At 56.7% G+C, this 16639-nt stretch overlaps 1 protein-coding gene across 1 annotated transcript; it reads left to right on the top strand.

Annotated features, from left to right (window-relative positions):
* Positions 1–564: 564 nt before the first annotated feature.
* FBF1 (Fas binding factor 1) lies at positions 565–16550 on the top strand. The gene is made up of 30 exons (XM_050908288.1): positions 565–634; positions 970–997; positions 1691–1732; positions 2062–2152; positions 2612–2672; positions 3208–3258; positions 3398–3542; positions 4109–4189; positions 4952–5071; positions 5935–6088; positions 6315–6448; positions 6894–6996; positions 7158–7553; positions 8210–8287; positions 8586–8680; positions 9383–9441; positions 10235–10279; positions 10371–10505; positions 10708–10808; positions 11247–11453; positions 11975–12082; positions 12385–12524; positions 12822–12940; positions 13060–13182; positions 13588–13773; positions 14533–14709; positions 14901–15038; positions 15144–15276; positions 15602–15771; positions 16366–16550. The coding sequence occupies exons 1-30, from the start codon at positions 632–634 to the stop codon at positions 16447–16449; spliced, it is 3507 nt and encodes a 1168-aa protein (XP_050764245.1). The 5' UTR covers positions 565–631; the 3' UTR covers positions 16450–16550.
* Positions 16551–16639: the final 89 nt, after the last annotated feature.

Raw genomic sequence — 16639 nt, 5'->3', positions numbered from 1 at the left:
TGAGAGGTGGGTGCACCCTTCGCCTCCAGCACCACTTTGTTTTCTGCTTGGGCCCCACGGCAGCAGCCGTCCCGCTTGTTTGAGATCCCCCGGGTGCTCCGGACCCAGAGAGAGGAGGTTTCCTTCCCTCCTTCCCCTCTCCCTCCCCGGCCCCAGGCCCCCCGGGGTGTTCGCCAGGCTTTGGGCAGAGCAGGAGCCACCCCTTGGGCTCTACCTGGGTCCCCGTGAGTCTGGGTGGGTTTGCTCCCTCTCGGGTTATTTTGCAGAGCAATTCCTTGGTGTCGGTGTGATGTTCCCCATGCAAACTGCTGCAGGAGCGCAGGATTGTTTTGGGGAATGGGGGGTTGTTTTTAAGACTCAGATTGAGCCTTGTTTAGAGTGGCTTGGAGCGGTCTGAGCAGCACAGAGCCAGCCTGGCAGGCTGCAGAGGGGCCCCAAGGAGGAGATGGAAACCTGTTGAAGAGAGGTGCTGCTGGCTGTAACAGCAAATCAGGAAATCCTCGTCTCCCTGCAGGTAGGGAGGTTGGTGTGGATGTGATCAACAGTGTTAGATCCCCCCGCAACGTGGAGGTGGAGATCAGAAGAATCTGTAAAGAGACTTGCTGGAGCAGGGGACGGCTGGGACGCTGCCATGGTGAGTGTGATACAGTACTAAGGCAGGCCTGGGAAATCCAAATTTGATGCTCTGGCACCTCTGTTGGGAGGCAGAAGTGATCCCGAGGGCTGGAGGCTTCTGCCCAGCTGGCAGTCAGGAGGGGCTGTGCTCACTGGTGTCTCTAAAGCTGTAAATATCTCTGTGGTTCCTTTCCGTTTCACGTGCCATTTCCCAAACAGCGTGGGCAGGAGGAGGGCTTCACTGTTGCTTATGGGATGCTCTGAAGAAACCTGCCTCTGGCTTTAGTGTGTTTTGAGAAAGTCCAGGTCAGACCTGCTTCGTTTTCTAATGAGGGAATTTGTCTTTCTCCATAGGCTACAAAACCCAAGAAAAGTTTAAGAGGTATGTACACTCGCACGCTTTCCTTTCACTGTCTGTAGGTGCTTTGATCTGCTGGGAATGCATGGGACAGAGAAGGGGGCACACTGGGATCAGGTGGCAGTCCTGGCTACTGATATGTTTCATGATCCTTGTCTGAAAGCTGCAGTTGAGTGCATCGTGTCATTCCTGAACCAGAGAGATTCACCTGCCTCTCACATCAAGTGGATTTGCTTATTGGGGTCCTATATTCCTTTCTTGTGGGCTTTCCCAAATCCAGGGAAGAATATATGTATTTATTTCTGTTCTTCTCCTCACGTAATCCCTAACTGCCTGTTTGGAGGCCTCTTGCAGCCCCTGATACTGAAGCAGTGCTTTTGGGGTTGCCCAGGCGCTCTGAGGTACTGCGGGGTGAGCGCTCACAGATTAAGTGCTGCTTGTGGCCAGTGACTAAGTGAACAGAAAGCAGGTGGCTCACTTGATAAAGATATCCCACTTCTGACTAAGTGAAGCCAAATTTTTTATCCACAAAATACTGGATCAAGTCCTGGCAGTTCTCTCTAGACCAGCAAGGAAGGCCTTACGCTGGTGATGCTTGAGACCAAACCTTTATTCTTGGGGGATTTCAAAAAAGCAAGCTGTATTGAAATTGGGAGCTTTTCTATGCCTGCTTGGTGAGCTCACCTGCCTTAACACCTTTAATTTGTCTCATTTCAGGCTCTGTTGATGATGTGCTTGGTGACCTCCTGGGATATGATGGTAAAATGAACCTTCTTTGCATCTGAAGGGGCAGCATCCTTGTACTCTTACTCCCCTCCTGGGAGCAGGAGGTGCTGGTGCAACAGCCATTGATCTCCGAGGGGCTCCAGTTGTGAGGGGGGATGAAGCAGGGAGCAGAGCGGAGAGCAGGGTATCCCAGAGTCAGGCCACTGAACAGGTTGGACATCAGGTTGGGGAGGTGAAGTGAAGTTCATCTCCGAGTAAAAGCCTCTGCGGCTCATGGAGAGATAGCAAATCCCCCTGTGGAGTGCCTAGGCCAGGAACATGCCCGTGTCCATCATCCTAATCTCTCCCTGTCTTGTTTCCAGATGAAACCCCTGTTAAATCTGCCAGAGCTTCCCAGCTGGCTGGGGGCAGTGGTGGGAGAGCCCGGGGCACCAGCTCGCAGGCCAGCAAGAAGTGAGTGCCTTTCAGACACAGCCTCTCCCGCTTGGAGATCTCTCTGTGCTCCCCAAGTCCTTCTGACCTGCCCCGTCCTTGGCTTCTCCGCCTGGCTCCCTGCCCCGATAGCAATTGCCTGGGAAGGCGAGTTACCTGCGACGCCTTTGGGAACTGGGAGCCCAGAGCCTGAAGCTTTCCAGCAAGAGTTGGGTGCCCCCAGCCCTGTACATCTTCTGTAAATCTCCCTTATAACAGTTGCTTGCTTAAATATAACAGTTAATTGCTTAAATATAGCAGTCCCAGCACTACCGTCTTTTATCGCAGTGCTATTTTAGCCTCATTTTCTGTTGTATGGTGTGGCTGCCACGGTGTGCCCGTGTGGTCCCCTCCACCTTCCCACTGCCTGGCCTGGCTGTCCCCAGGGCACCCTTGCCAAGCTCACGTGTGGTGCTGCTGACCCCCGGGCTTGTGTCACAGGTCCTTTCTAGAGGATGATTTCTTCAGCAAACTCCCTGCGGAGGACATCGAAGCTGCAGAGGTGAGCCCATATTTCAGGAGAGAGCCTGGGTGTCCCGAGGGCTGGGGCTGAGCCGGGCCAAGATTGCCCCTGGTATCACCCCATCCCAGTCAGCAGTGGGATATCAGGGATGAACTGTGAAGTTTGGCTGAAGAGGTAACCCCTCTCTGGCATCCCTGTGGAGCAGGGAAGATGGGACAGGGGAGTGGGTGGATGGTGGGAGAAGGGCTTCCAGGTGCCCTGGATCAGATGGAGCAAAGCCAGGGGGCCATGTGCTGCTGCAGCCCAGCCTTCCTGGGCGCGCTTCAGGTAAAGCGTCGTAGGAAGGACCCTCACCCAAAGCAGTGGCCTTGGGTTTTCCTGATGCTTCTCCCAGAGGCAGCAGGATCTCAGCAAAAGAATCGAGGCACAGGGGGTTTCCAGTGAGGAGGACAGCAGGAGGAGTTGGGCATGTATTCTTCCATCCCATAAAATGAGGAAAACCAGGGGCCGGAATGAGGGGTGAGGAGTTTCCAAAGTCTGCTCATCTCTGATCTCTCCCCTCCCTGGCATGCAGGGATCCAGTGCCTCCGACGCAGACCCGCAAGCTCTGCTGCAGACCCTGAAGGTAAGTGCATAAATAACCTCCATCTCAGCCCCACACGCGCTGCAGCCATGGCCTCCAGCACCAGCCTCCAAAGGGAGAAGCGGTGCTGAGGCATTAGCAGCCCTCACCCTGCTCCCATCCTCGTCCTCTTGCTTTCCAGGATATGGATGACATGGAAGCTGATCTCCTGGGAGTATCGAAACCCAGTTCCGGGCCAGGGAAGACAACTGTGAAAAGTCCTGGGAAATGTGACTCCTTGGGAGGAGGAGTAAAAAATGCAGGGAAGCTGCTGGCTCCTGAGAAAGGTAAAAAGGAGATTCTGCTTTTCTTTTCACAGCCTGATTGCAAATAAGCAGGGGATATTTTCCTCTGGGATAGGGAACAAAAAGTGGATTTGTTCCCTAAAATCTTGTTCCTGGTCCCTTTTTGGGGAAGCGTTATTCTGGCCATGTGTTGTCCCTTGGGAGATCCCTGGCCCGGCCTCTTACAGTGCTGTGATAACATCACTAACATCAGCAGCGACAACAGCCATGCTGCCGCCTCCCACCGAACACCATTTGGCTGTTCCCTGGTGCAGTGCAAAGTGTTTCTAGTGAGATCTGCCTGATCTGCGTGGAAGGAGAGCCAGAGGGGTTGCATTTAAGATATGCCAGTTCCTAAAGTGTCCTGCTCTTTCCCCGGCCCTTTGCTCCTTCTCTGCTTGCAAGGAGACCCCTGCAGAGAGATTCCCACCTGGTAGGGCTGGGGGGGGACTGTGTGTCACAACACGGGCTTTTAGGGGGCTGCCACCAGAAAAGTGACCTTCAGGCAGGGTGGGAGAGGGGCATCTCTGCAGCACCTTGTCTCTGAGAGCCGTGGCCTCTCTTTCTAGGAGAGTCTGTACCTGTGATGGAGAAGAAGCCGCTCTCATCCCCCCCTGCTTCCCGACAGTACAGGAAATTTAACTTTGAAGGTAGGATGTTGCTTCTCAGCTGCCCCCATGCATCTGTGCGCTGAAGTGGACTCTGCCCTTGCTCTTTGCCCATGGCTTGCCTCTTCTGTTAACCGAGGCTTGGCTGGTTAGTGAGATACAGAGTCCTTCACCCCTACGATGCAGGTCCAAATGTAGTCCTTCAGAGGTGACCAAAGGAAAAAAAATTACAGCTCTGCGTTTGAGGCCCTCCCCAGGATGGGGATGGGAGACGATTCCTAGGGGCATTTGCATTTTCATGTGTGTTTTGGTTTTTAATGACTGTCTGTGACACTTGGGAGCCCTTGTGTCAGGGGGGATTCTGTCCAGCTTCCAAACAGCGGGGGCGGTTTCCTGGCACAGCTGAGATCTGGTTGTCAAAGCCTGCACTTTAACCAAGTGCAGCATCTGTTAAAATCACTAGTGGGCTTTAGGTGATTTAGGCGGGCTTTTTTCTCCCCTTTTTCTTTGCCTAAATGGTGTTCAAGCGTTAAAGCACCCAAATTTTGAGTTATTTACTTCTAGGAGAAAGAAAATGTGGAAAAACTGAACAGAAATGTAACTCTTGAGTGTTTGAAGTTCAGGGCGACTCAAGGGTATCCCAGGTCCCTGCAGAACCTGCATTCATGGCTTTGGGCAGATAGGGTCTCCTGTCCCCATGTGCACATGGTGGGGGCTTAGTGCAGAACTGTTCTTCTAAATAAAGTTGGTTTTGTTTGTTTTTATTATTATTCTCCTTTCCTGCCCCTATGGGGTAATTCCCAGATTTAGATGATCCTTTGGCAGGGCTTTTATCTGATGAGGAGCAGGATGCTCCCAAGAAGCCAGGTCCAACAGGCGCTAAAAGCAGCTCTGAGAAAAAAACAGAACAGAGCAAAGAGAAAGGTAAGCAGGGTTGCTCGATGCATGCTGTTTGTGTTAAGTGAATCAGCAGCCTGGATTAGTTTGTGTGAGGTCCAAACTGATTAAATTGAAAGCCACTTAGTCCCATCTCTTATTAACCAGTATGGTCATTTTAGAGCAACTTGGTAACGGGGTTAATTGTGACACAGCTCACCGAGTGCTTGATATTTCCAGTGTGCCACAGGTTACAGAACTGACCTTTCCTTTCTGGGAATGGAGGCTCAGATCTTACCTTTGACCTCATCCAGCCTGTTCTGCACGTTGCCAAATGAGAACAAGTTTTCTGGGTCAGGATTTGGGTGGCTGAGAGCATCACCGGTCCACGCCAAACCACAGCTGGGGCACCTCTGGGTGGGATCCAGCTGCACTGTGGCTGTGTTACAGGCACTCGTCCCTCTTGTTCCTGCAGCAGGGATGCTAATGGGTCTGATAGTCCCCTAAAATCGCCTTTCACTCCAATAAATCCACTCTGGACACAAGTAGCAGCTGGTGGGTTAGGGCAGGGATGAAGGTGCATTGGTGGAGCAGGGACTTTGGGCAAAGGGGGGCAGGAATTATCTGATTGGAAACTTGCAAAGCTAAAAAAGCTCCTGGTGTTAGCCAGAGCTGGAAACCCCAGTGCTAGTGACACCCAGCAATGTCCCATCTGTGGATGCATGGCCACAGACGAGGCAGTAGTGCATTGCCACTTTGTCACTTGCTGTGAGATTTGGTCACTGAAAAGAGTTATTTAAAAATGACTTTGTAAATGGTCCTGAGAGATAAGAGCAAGCAGGGCTGCTTTGATCTCTTGTTTAAAAAAAAAAAAAAAGCCCTGATCAAACCATGTGTGATCCCATCCACAGAGCCACCCCCACCCCAGACACCCCTGCACACTGTGGCCCCAGTCCGGAGGAGGGAGGAGCTCACGTTTGAAGATGATGGTGACGACCTGATGGATGCACTGGGATTTGGCAGCGGCCCAAAAGGAGATGAGAAGCAGGGAAAGAAGGCAGAAGAGTAAGGGCAATGAAGAGGCAGTGGGAGTAAAGCAAGGGATGGCTTCTACATTGAGATGGTGCCACCATGCTGGGTGGGGGATGCTGGAGCTTCTGCCTGTGGGTCCCTGAAAGGGGCAAGAGCAGCCTTGTTTCGCAGAGAAGAGCCAGAGCACCCTGGCAAGGCTGTGTGATGATGAACAGCCCTGCCTCTCGGAGAAACCCATCTGCCACTGTGTCCCCAACAGAGAGGAGCTCCGGCCAGCCCGCTCCAAGCTGGACGAGTTGCTGGGACGAGGCTCCGTGGCCAAAATCCTGGAACAGCCAGGCACGGGAGAGTGCAGGGAATTCAAACTGGATAAGAAGTACCAAAAGCAGCCAGGTGAGCACAGCCAGGGACGCTGGGAAGGTCTGCAGAGGTGACAGCGTTGGCTTGGGAGAGCGAGATTGATTTCTAATGCCGTTGCAGGGGAAATACCCTTTCTGTAGTGGTGAGCAGGGTTGCTAATGGGCTCTCGGTCCGCGCTGGGGGGAAGGTGGCTAATGCAAAAGCATTGTACTCTGCCCTCGAGGCAGCCTGGGAGCATTTGTACAGTAGCCATAACTCAATTGCCTTTGGACGTGGGCTGATTCCCAGCAAAGAAGCTTTTCCCAGCCACACTGAGGAGGCACGTTACTCGCGGGTTTCCGGAGAAGGTGTTTCCAGCTGTGTTTTCCCAGAGACAGCAATCCCAGTGGGAATTGCAGGGGAGGAGGAGGAGGTGGGCTGGTGTCTTTGCAGCCGGCTGCTCCTCTGGGCCCTGACTCAAGGCTGCTTGTCTGAACAGAGAAGGAAGAGGGTTGGGACAAGGAGGATTTTGTCTTTGGAGCATACCAGCCCACGGTGGCCTCCACGCCCGAGGGCAGGCCGGCAAGGAGGCAGTCTGTGAGGTATTGTGCTCTGTGTGTGTCTGTAGCTCCAGCCACCAGCCACACTGCCCCTGCGGTGGAGCAGGCAGGGTCCCCAGGGTCCCCTCGCAGGCAGGGTCCCCTCGCAGGCAGGGTCCCCGGGGTCCCCTCACAGACAGGTATGTGACTGCTTCTCCTTGCAGCAGGTTTTCAGCCGAGAACAGCAGCGAACCGAAACCAGAGCCCCACTCCAAACCTCCTCCTCCAGCCAGCCGGAGCCCTGTGCGGGGCAGCAGGGCTGGAGGTGACTGGCTGGGCTTGAAAGATGAGGATTTTATGGATTCAGAGCCATCGTCTCCAGCGAAGGCCAGTCCCGCGGTGAGCTACCCCAGCCCTGCCACAGCCGGGCAGCCCGGCCCCGCCAGCCAGCTCCCGGCTGCAGAGGAGGCAGCGGCTAAACCCTACCCGCTGGAGGAGGAGAACTGGCTGAGCGCTGCCTTGTCTCGCAAGAAAGCCCAAGCACAGGCAAAGGCCCAGGAGAGAAATGCCAAGCCCTCGGAGGCCCCAGGTGAAGGGCTGGATCCCCGCTCTCCTGTCAGGTAAAGGCACGGTTCATGGCCGCAGTGCTCCTGTCTGCTCCACATGGATAGCTGTTCCAGCAGGACCTCTCAGAAACCCTCGGCTCAGATTTAAGAAATTAATTTTAAGCACTGTCTTGTCTCAGGTTGGGGTAATAACACGGGGCTTTCTCCCACTGATCCAGTCCTCGTCACACCTCTGGGCTCTCCTTCCAATTGTGGCCAAGATTGCACGCACTGCCCCGGGTCCCACAGAGCTGTCCTGGATCAGCACACCCCCATGAGCTCCCCCCGTGCTCCTTGTTCCTGCCTTTATTCCCCTTCATTCCTCCTAGTTCTGGGCAAACCACCTCCTCCGGTTGAGTTTACATGGACACAGGTTCAGACTTGTGCCGTTCGAATGAGACTCCGAAGTGAATTGCAGACAAACGGCCGCGTGTCGTGGGCAGGGGTGTGTTAGCTGGGGCTGCTGCTGCCTGGGGGAAGGGGGTGGATGCAGCAAGGAGGAGCACTGGTGATGGAGGTTTTTGCTCCTTCTGCAGTCAAAAGGCTGAATCCTGCCGCAGCTGAGTGGGATGGAGGCTTTCACCTGCGAGGCAGGAATGGGTGTTGTGGGAGAGGATCTTGTCTTTCATCGTCTCCTCAGCTCTCCCACATAGGATGCTTTTTGCTTGCAGCCAGCCAGCCGCCTCCACAGGAGCACCGCAGCAGGCAGCTGCTCTGCAGGACAAGGCAGCGAGCACAGACGGCTCCGGGTAAGGCCTCCTTCACCTTTCAGGCATCCTCCATGGGAGAGGTGTCCTGCAGAAAGCAGCCGCCTGTGTGAGATGGGGGAACGGGGAAGGCTGGTAGCCAGCAGTGATCGCTTTGATCTGGGACCTCTGTAACTGGGAGGGAAGACAGCTCTGAAGGATCGTCAGGCTGTTCCCTATTTGATCACAGTGGGACAGCTAAGCTTTAAACTTAAAGAAATGCCAAGCAGGATAATGTCTGTGTGCCTCTCCCTGAGCTGTGACACTGCTGTACATCACTCGTGTCTCTGTGCCCACGCAGGCAGCCGGTCCCCTGGCTCAGCACTGCGAAACGAGCCTCAGCTCACCCGTCGGAGTCTGCGAAGGGGGATCCCTCCAGAGACGCCAGTGCCGTGGGTGCGTTTCGTGTGATTGTACAATTTGGGCAGCAGTATGCAGAGAGGGTCCCCCTCCCCTCCAAAAAAAAAAAAAGAAAAAAAGGCAGGAGCCGCAGCATCGCCCTTGGCCATGTGAACACTGCCCAGGCTTTGACCAGCCATTGTCGGAGCGGGCTGCCAAGCTGCAGGATCCCGCCATCCCCATTTCGTGGCGTGGTGGGGACATCGTGCTGGGGCGCACTGAGCTCCGCAGTGCTGCCTTCGGGGTTTCAGAGGGCTGCAAGGGACTTGCTCTCTCTGAGCAATGGGTGGGTGTAAGTTCGTGCTATCCCTTCTCTCTCCCCCTTCCCTCCTGCTGCCCCCACACTCATCCCACTAGTGCTGTGTGCTGGGGGACCCCCTCCTGCCCTGGGCTGAGGCTGTGCACCAGTTCAGAGGCCGTTGAAAGTGGCTTAGGGGACCCAGCCTCCTCCCTAGGTGATGGAGATGGAGGAAGAACTGTGCTTTGCCCCCAGACTTACTCTGCAGAGCAGAGTCCCACCATTGTGCATGGGGTAGGGGTGCAGGTACGGACAAGCCTGTCTGACCCTCCATCCCCATCACCAGCCACCGGAGCGGAGCAGGACTCTTTTCGCTCTGCCCAGGAGACCCAGGCCCTCATCCTTCTGGGAGGGGACGGTTCCCATTGCATGTCTGAATCACGGGCTTGTTCAATTTTCAGTCCCCACAGCCTTGTTCCCAGGAGAGCAGGAGACGCAGGGCCCTGCCCCACTTGCTCAGGTAGGTCTGCTGGGCCTGTGCCCCCCAGAGATGGTGGGCACAGGCCGGTGCCTGTGCCTGATCACCATCAGGGCGGTGATTGTGAGCCCTCCCCTGCCGACTCGCCGTCATCCAACTCTGTCCGTGCTCCCTCGGCAGGAGGAAGGATGTGTCCTGCTTTTCATCTCTGGGAGCCCGTGTTCATGGAGGCAAAGTGTTTGGAGAGCCCCAAGTTGTATTTATCAGGCCAAAGCATGTGTGCTATGGATGCTTTGTAAATCATGTGCGTTTACAACCCTGCATTGCCTGAGCAGCATTTACATAGTTCCCCAGGCATATATATATTATGTTAATTAGACAGCAGAGCCTCTAGTTGGTAAAGGACTTTTTCTTCAGCTGGTTTTCCCCAGTATGGTGGTGAAGATGCTCTGAGATTGTTTCTAGACAACTGAAGGGGAATCAGAGCCTCTGACAGAGAGGGCAGCTCTTGCCTGGTCTTTGAAGCCTCCATTTCTCATCTAGCTGGGCCTCCTTGCCCTGCCCTCGTGGCAGGACACACGCTATCTCCCAGAGGACTGATGGTCTTATCCTCGAGTCTGTCCCCAGAGAAGGAAGAGCCCAGCATGCTTGTGTCTGGAGTAGGGGCTGCTTAGTGTCACCTGGGGAGAAGGGACCCAGGCCAGCAATGGGGTTGGGCTGGAGAAGGGTAGAGGAGGCACTGCAGTAGGCTGGGGATGGATCACCATTCCCAGGCTAGGAGGAGATGTTCTCCCCAGGCCTTTACCTCCCTGAGAGCATCCCCGTGTCTCCACAGGCTACCACACCCAGGGCATATCTCCAGGCTGCCCCACAGCTGCAGGTGAGGCATGTGCCTTCCTTTGGGGACTGATGGCAACAGCACAAAGCCACTGATCCTGAAGGACCTTCATCTTCTCTCTCCATCCCCATAGGCAGAGTCTGCAGCCCTGGGCTTGCTGCATGAGAGGAGGCTGGGGGCTCCTGCAGCCCAGCTCTGCGAGGATGCATCAGGCTGTCGGGCAGCGCTGCTCAGTGCCCAGGCTCGTGTGGCAGAGCTGGAGAGCCAGGTGAGTCCCATCGCCTGCTGGATGGGGGACCGTGGGTGACCCAGGGGGAGGAGAAGGGGCCATGTCCCCTCCAAATAGCATCAGAGTGACAGGGGAGAGAGGAGAAACCTCCCTCTCCAGAGATGCCTACGGCCACCAAGTGCTGCTGTGGGAGCTCTATCCCCAGGGCAGCACAAGGACCTTCTTCCTGGGTGCCCAGCAGGTCCGGACGCTGGAGCTGGAGCGAACACAGCACAAACTGTTGCTGGAGAGTCTCCAGCAGCGGCACCAGGAGGACCTGAATCTCCTCGAGAGCGCCCACAGGTACCAGGCTCTCGCCTGTGCTCCCATCCTCTGTCAGGTCCTCACGTACAGCCCTGCCCGTCTCCCCTGGGCTGGGAGTGCTGGGGCACTTCCCAAACCCATCCCTGGGGCGGGCAGGCACAGAGCCATGTTGATGTGGACCTGGTGGGGGCAGAGAGCAGTCCCATGTGCAAGCCAAGGTGGGGGTCCACTCTCACCAACACTGTCCCATGGGTGACAAGGAGGAGGGGCCAGTCCCGTTGCCAGCACGTCCCCAGCCAGGGCACCGCACTGGGCAGTAGCAGGAGGGTTCAGGGCTCGGACTGCAGAGTCTGCATGTTTCCCCATGCACGCAGCGACACCGACCTGCTCCTAAATCCCCGTGTACGCTTTGGGTGGAGGGTGCTGGGTATTGCCGTGAAAGCAACACTTCTTCCTTGCTGTGACCTCTCCGGGCAGGAGCCGGGTGAAGGTGGTGGAGGAGACCTACGGGCAGCGGGAGGAGAGGTTGCGGCGGGAGAAGGAGCAGCTGGCGGCTCAGCTCCTGTCGCAGAGCCAGGACGCGGAGCAGGCGCGGGCAGAGCTGCTGGCGCAGCACCAGCAGCACCTGGCCACACTGGAGCAGCAGAGCACGGTGGAGCTGGAGCGGCTGCGAGAGCTGCAGAGGTGAGAGCAGCACGAGCGGCACACGTCGGGCTGGTACCCCCGGTCTCGGCAAAGGAACCAGGGAACGGTTTGGGGACATGGTGAAAGGAGAAATCGGACTCCAGAAGCACTGGGTTGTGAGCAGCTTGGTGGCTTTTGGAATGGGGATTTGCTTTGTAGGTGGACACAAGGAGATCTGGCTGGAGACATCATTTCAGAGTGAATGCATTGTATTTTGAAAGATGTTGAAGCCAGTGTTTATCTCCCCCAAATCCCTTTTATTCAGGTCAGTGAGTCACTGATGTCCACACAGTTTGGGTCAATGAGAAATCAGTTTTTGGAAGAGAAGCCCATAACCCCCAAATGTAGTCCATCCCAAATGTGGATGCCTGTCGGTGGGATGCCCCACGACAGACCACCATGGCAGCTCAGCTCCTGGGACCTGGTTCTCAGCCCCACGACCAAGCCTCTTCCATGGTGCCTGTCACAGGGAACACTGGTTTGTAACAGCCCATGGTGGGCTCCTTCCCCGTGTCCCACAGGGTGTCTGTCCAGGAGATGCGCAAAGACCACGAAGAGCAGCTCCAGCGGCTGAAGCGGCTGAAAGATCAGGAGATCGATGCGGTGACCAGCGCCACTTCGCACACCAGGTACCGATGGCCAGCGTCGTATCCCCAAATTGGTCCCTGGCCGCAGTGTTCCCTGTCCTGTGGGGAACCAGCCTCGGACCATGGCAACAGGGGCCGTCTCCTCTCCCACCTGCTGCCTTCAGGGATGCTGAGCTGTTTAATATCCATCAGTACTCCCCTAAGCAGCAGCTACATCTTCCTCCTGCTCTGCTGTGACCCAGAGAGGTTTGGGGCAGGGCTGCCTGGCCTTTGGCCCACCACGCATCCCCCCTCCATCGCGGTGTGTCCCAGAGGGGTGACCCTCCCCTTGCTCCTCTCTGCAGGTCTCTGAACGGCGTCATCGAGCAGATGGAGAAGTTCTCCAGCGACCTGCATGACCTCTCGCACAAGGTGGAGGCCACACACCACACCACCTCCCAGGAGCTGGCCATGGGGGCACGGCAGCGGGACAAGCAGCTCAAGGGTATGTCTGCCGTTCCTCTGCACCAAAATGGCTGCGGGGTCCCCACCGGGGTTGGGGACACCCAGAAAACAGGGAGAAGTTGCTCCGAGTCAGGCAGAGGCTAGGAGCTGAGGCTGGCAAAGCGTTGCCTGCCTTGGTCACTGGACATCTCAGGGTCTCCCCTTTACAAAACAGTGTCCTGGGGATGTGCAGAAGGTGATGAGCACAAACGCATGCAGTTTTTCCGTGAATATGGTGGGGAAAGAGGGGGGCTTCCCACCTCATGCTGCTCATGGCCCTGCTGCTGCCTCTCCCCAGTGCTCCAGGACAGGCTGTCGCAGCAGCAGAGGGACATGGAGGAGGAGCGGAGCCGACTCCAGGAGGTGATCGCTAAAATGGAGGCCAGGCTGGGTGAGCAGACTCGGCTGCTGGAGCAGGTGAGCCCACGCTGTGTCCTCTGCCCAGGTCAGCCCTCTGGTCTGGGTATGGGGCGTATGGAGGTCCCTGGCCTGGAGCCTGTGAATGGCATCTGTCTCTCCTCTGTGTCCGAACCCAGGAGCGATGGAGGGCAGTGGCGGAGCAGTCCAAAGTGGAATCGCTGCAGCACTCGCTGGAGGAGCAGCAGCGAGTTATGACCCAGCAGCTCTCCATGGAGCGAGCAGAGCTGGAGAGGGCGAAGGTGAGGTGGGGCGGACATCTCCAGGCGCTTTTCACATGTCCCGTGAGCCTGACCAGGGCTGCACTGTAGTGTGTAGTGGAGGAAACAGCTGGGTGCTGGGCTGCAGCATCCTTCCTCTGCCCTCTGCCTCCTCAATCCCACACCCGGTCGCACGGTGAATCGCAATCAGACCAGCCCTCTGGCACGTGGATGCAAGAGGCTGCTGTGTGCGTGCATGATGCATGCTGGTTCTCGAGGAGCGCGGGGCCAGAGCTCTCCATGCAGGGTTCACACCAGGCGCCATGGACTTGAACCAGCCTTTAGATGCTGTGTGGGGTTTAGTGGCAGAGGTGGGTTAAAGGAGAAGAATCCTACGGCGAATGGGACTTACTGCTTTCTCTCTCCCTCTCTTGCGATTCTCTCCAGAGCGCTTTGCTGGAGGAGCAGAAGTCGGTGATGCAGAAGTGCTCGGAGGAGCGACGGAAGCTGGCGGCCGAGTGGGCTGAATTTCACACCCGGCAGCAGCTGAGCAAGGAGCGGATGGAGCGCGACATGGACCGAGCCCTGCAGATGGACTCCCAGAGAGAGGGCACCATCATGAGCCTGGCCAAGGTACCGCAGCGGAGCCCCTTCCCGTGGCCTCCAGCACCACCTGGCAGGCTCACGGATGGGTCCTGCCCACAGGGCAGACGTTCAGCGCTGCCTTCAGGTGTTTAAGACAGAGATGTCACTCGTCACTCGGGGTGGTGAGAGCCAGGCTGTTCCAGGAACAGCCTCCACTAGCCTGTTTTAGATGTTGACTGAAGCATCAGTCATCTCTGTCTCTCTGCTTTACCTGTGAGGAGTTTGGGCAGCCAGACCAGGTGCAGCCACCTCCGTTGTAAGTCTGGTGAGAGGAAACCCCCATGGTGGGTTAGGCAAAACCTCCCCGTGCCATGGGGATGTGTCTAGAGCCAGTTCTCCTCCCCCCTCAGGCTGTCCAGAGGGGATATGTGGCACAGACAGTGCAGCAGAGCTGCATTTTTAAGGGCTACCAGGTTGGAAAATAACCATTCAGGCTGAGTATTTGCACTGCTGACAAACTGCTGTGCCTTGAGCATGTTTTAGGGGGTGCAACATGGTGAGGGGCTCCATCCTTCCCAGGGAACGAGTGTGTGTGTGTGTCTGTACAATCCCAGCTCTGCCAGCCCTGGTCTCCAAGGGTGGGTGGCTGAGGGCCCTGCTTGAGTACCTGGTGCTGTTGCCCTGCACCCCAAACTGGCAAACACAAGAAGCTCAGCGAGGGCAGATCTCTCCCATCACTTGGGAAGACATGAGATAGTGTCCAGGACAGGGCATGTAATGCATCAGTTTCCCCCATGCCCATCCTAGGAGCAGGCAGAGCTGAAGATCCGGGGCCATGAGCTGAAAGCCAAGGAGGAGCAGCTGGCAAGGGACAGGGAGCTGCTGGATGAGGCCTGGCAGGAGCTGAGGCTGGAGAAGGAGAAGGTGAACGGGGCTGCGCTGCGCATCCGGCGGCGGGAGGAGGAGATTAAAAGCATGACCAAGGTAAGGGGAGCATCTGCGCTGCGATTCACAGCGGTACACAGGCCAGCAGCAAAGCTGGGGTTTCACACCCCTCCCAAAGTCGTGAATCCTAATCCTGTCCTGGGAGGGGAATAAGGGGATGCACAAAGGAGCCCTGCCCCAGGGCAGCGAGGGTCCCTGTCCCCAGCCTCCCCGCCTGCCCTGCCTTGCAGCTCTCGTCCCAGAAGTACGAGGAAGGGGAGCGAGCCCTGCAGGAGGCATGCAGGATGGAGTCCGAGCACCAGACCAGGCTGCAGGTCATGCAGCAGCACCTGGAGCAGCTGAAGCAGCAGGAACAGCGTCTGTACCAGGCAAATAGCCCCTCACCTTCCCTTCTCGGCCTGGGGCCACCATGCCAAGGGCCTGAACCTTTGCCAACAGCTTCTCTCTCTCCCTTTCTCCTGGGGATGGGGCAGGAGCGGCTGAGCATGGCTCACCAGAGGAGACAGCTCGAACAGCTACGCGAGGAGCTGCCCAACAACCCCGTGACGCTGCTGACCGCAGACCAGGACCTCGGTGCCCCTACAAAAGGCCTCTCCAGCGTGCTGTGTAAGGCTTCCTGCATGCTGCTGATGGGAAGGGACGTGCTGGGGGGCAGCTGCACTTGTATTCCACTTCTCAGGAGGCTTGGGATGTTCCTGGGAGCTGTTTTAGTTCCCCTGTATATAAACCTCAGATGTGAGTTGGCCGCCTCATCCTGTGAAGGAGCTCAGCAGAGCTCTCTGAGCCATGGCAGTGCCAGGAGGGGATAGAGGGGGCAGAAAGGGAGAGGCAGGTGGGTTAAAGCCCGTTTGCACTGGGAGGCTGGGGAGGACCCTGCTGCAGGGACATGCAAGCAGCAAAAAAAAGGATGCTCTGTTGTCCCTGTCTGCAGTTCCTGTCATGGCGTCGGCACCACACAGTCGGGCTTTTGTTCCAGACTTTCCGCCTCCCATCAGGATGCTCCCTCAGCACAGCCCGGGGGCTAGCAGGGAAACCCTGGCCGTGGCCGGCCCCACCGAGCTCTATGCCAAACTGCTGCTGCTGAAGCACAGGGCCCAGCAGGTGAGGTGGTGGGAGACTGGGGCTGGAAGGGGCTTCGAACCAGCTGGGTGGGAGCAGGGCTGGGTGAAGCCTGATTTGAGCCTGATAGCCACAGGGTGGGCTGTCTCCTAAGATCATTACTGAGCCGCTGGGCTGGGTGGGCTTGCAGAAGCCATGGGCACCTAGAGGAGTGATACCAGAGGCAAGGATGGGTGGATCCTCACAGCTTGTCTCAGGTTCATCAGTAATGTCCTTGGCTTGATGGGGTTGCCCCTCTCCTCACCCTGTCCCTGGATGGGAGAAGCCAGCTCTGCTGGACTCTGGCTTTGTGATGTCCCCATCCTCTCCCGTCAGCCCCCTGCTTCCCTGCTGGGTCCTTCCCCAGGCGGGGATGCTCTTTGAGTCTTCCTCTGTGCGTCTCGCTCGGAGTGTGAGGTTATGGGCTCTGGGATGGAGCCCATACACCCCAGGGGGTACCACGGATGGGTGCCTGCCCATGGCTCACTGCATGAAGGAGGGTTTGGGATACTTCCCTCGCTCATGAGCGACACCCTGGACTGTGACCCCATTTCTGTGGCACTCTCTGATATCCATCCCATCCATCCCTCTTCTCAGGACCATGATTTCTTAGAGGATGAGCAGTTCTTCCTGGAGACCCTGAAGAAAGCATCTTACAACACTTCATCTCTGTCAGACTGAGGAGGTGGCATCCCCGTGCACTACCCAAGGGATGGCTGTGTCCACCTCGCAGGAGGCTGCTGTGCCCTCCATGTGGGGGGTAGAAAACAAAAAATAAATAATCCCAGTTCTCAGCTAAGGAACTGTCCTTCTCGTTAAAAACAATCTCGGAGTGTTCAGAGTGTGAAGTCCATCCCCACGGGCTGTGAAG

This window comes from Gymnogyps californianus, chromosome 19 (assembly GCF_018139145.2).
Source record: "Gymnogyps californianus isolate 813 chromosome 19, ASM1813914v2, whole genome shotgun sequence".
Taxonomy (NCBI): Eukaryota; Metazoa; Chordata; class Aves; order Accipitriformes; family Cathartidae; genus Gymnogyps; species Gymnogyps californianus.
Note: the sequence above shows the minus strand (reverse complement) of the source record. Positions and strands in the feature narration are given on the sequence as shown.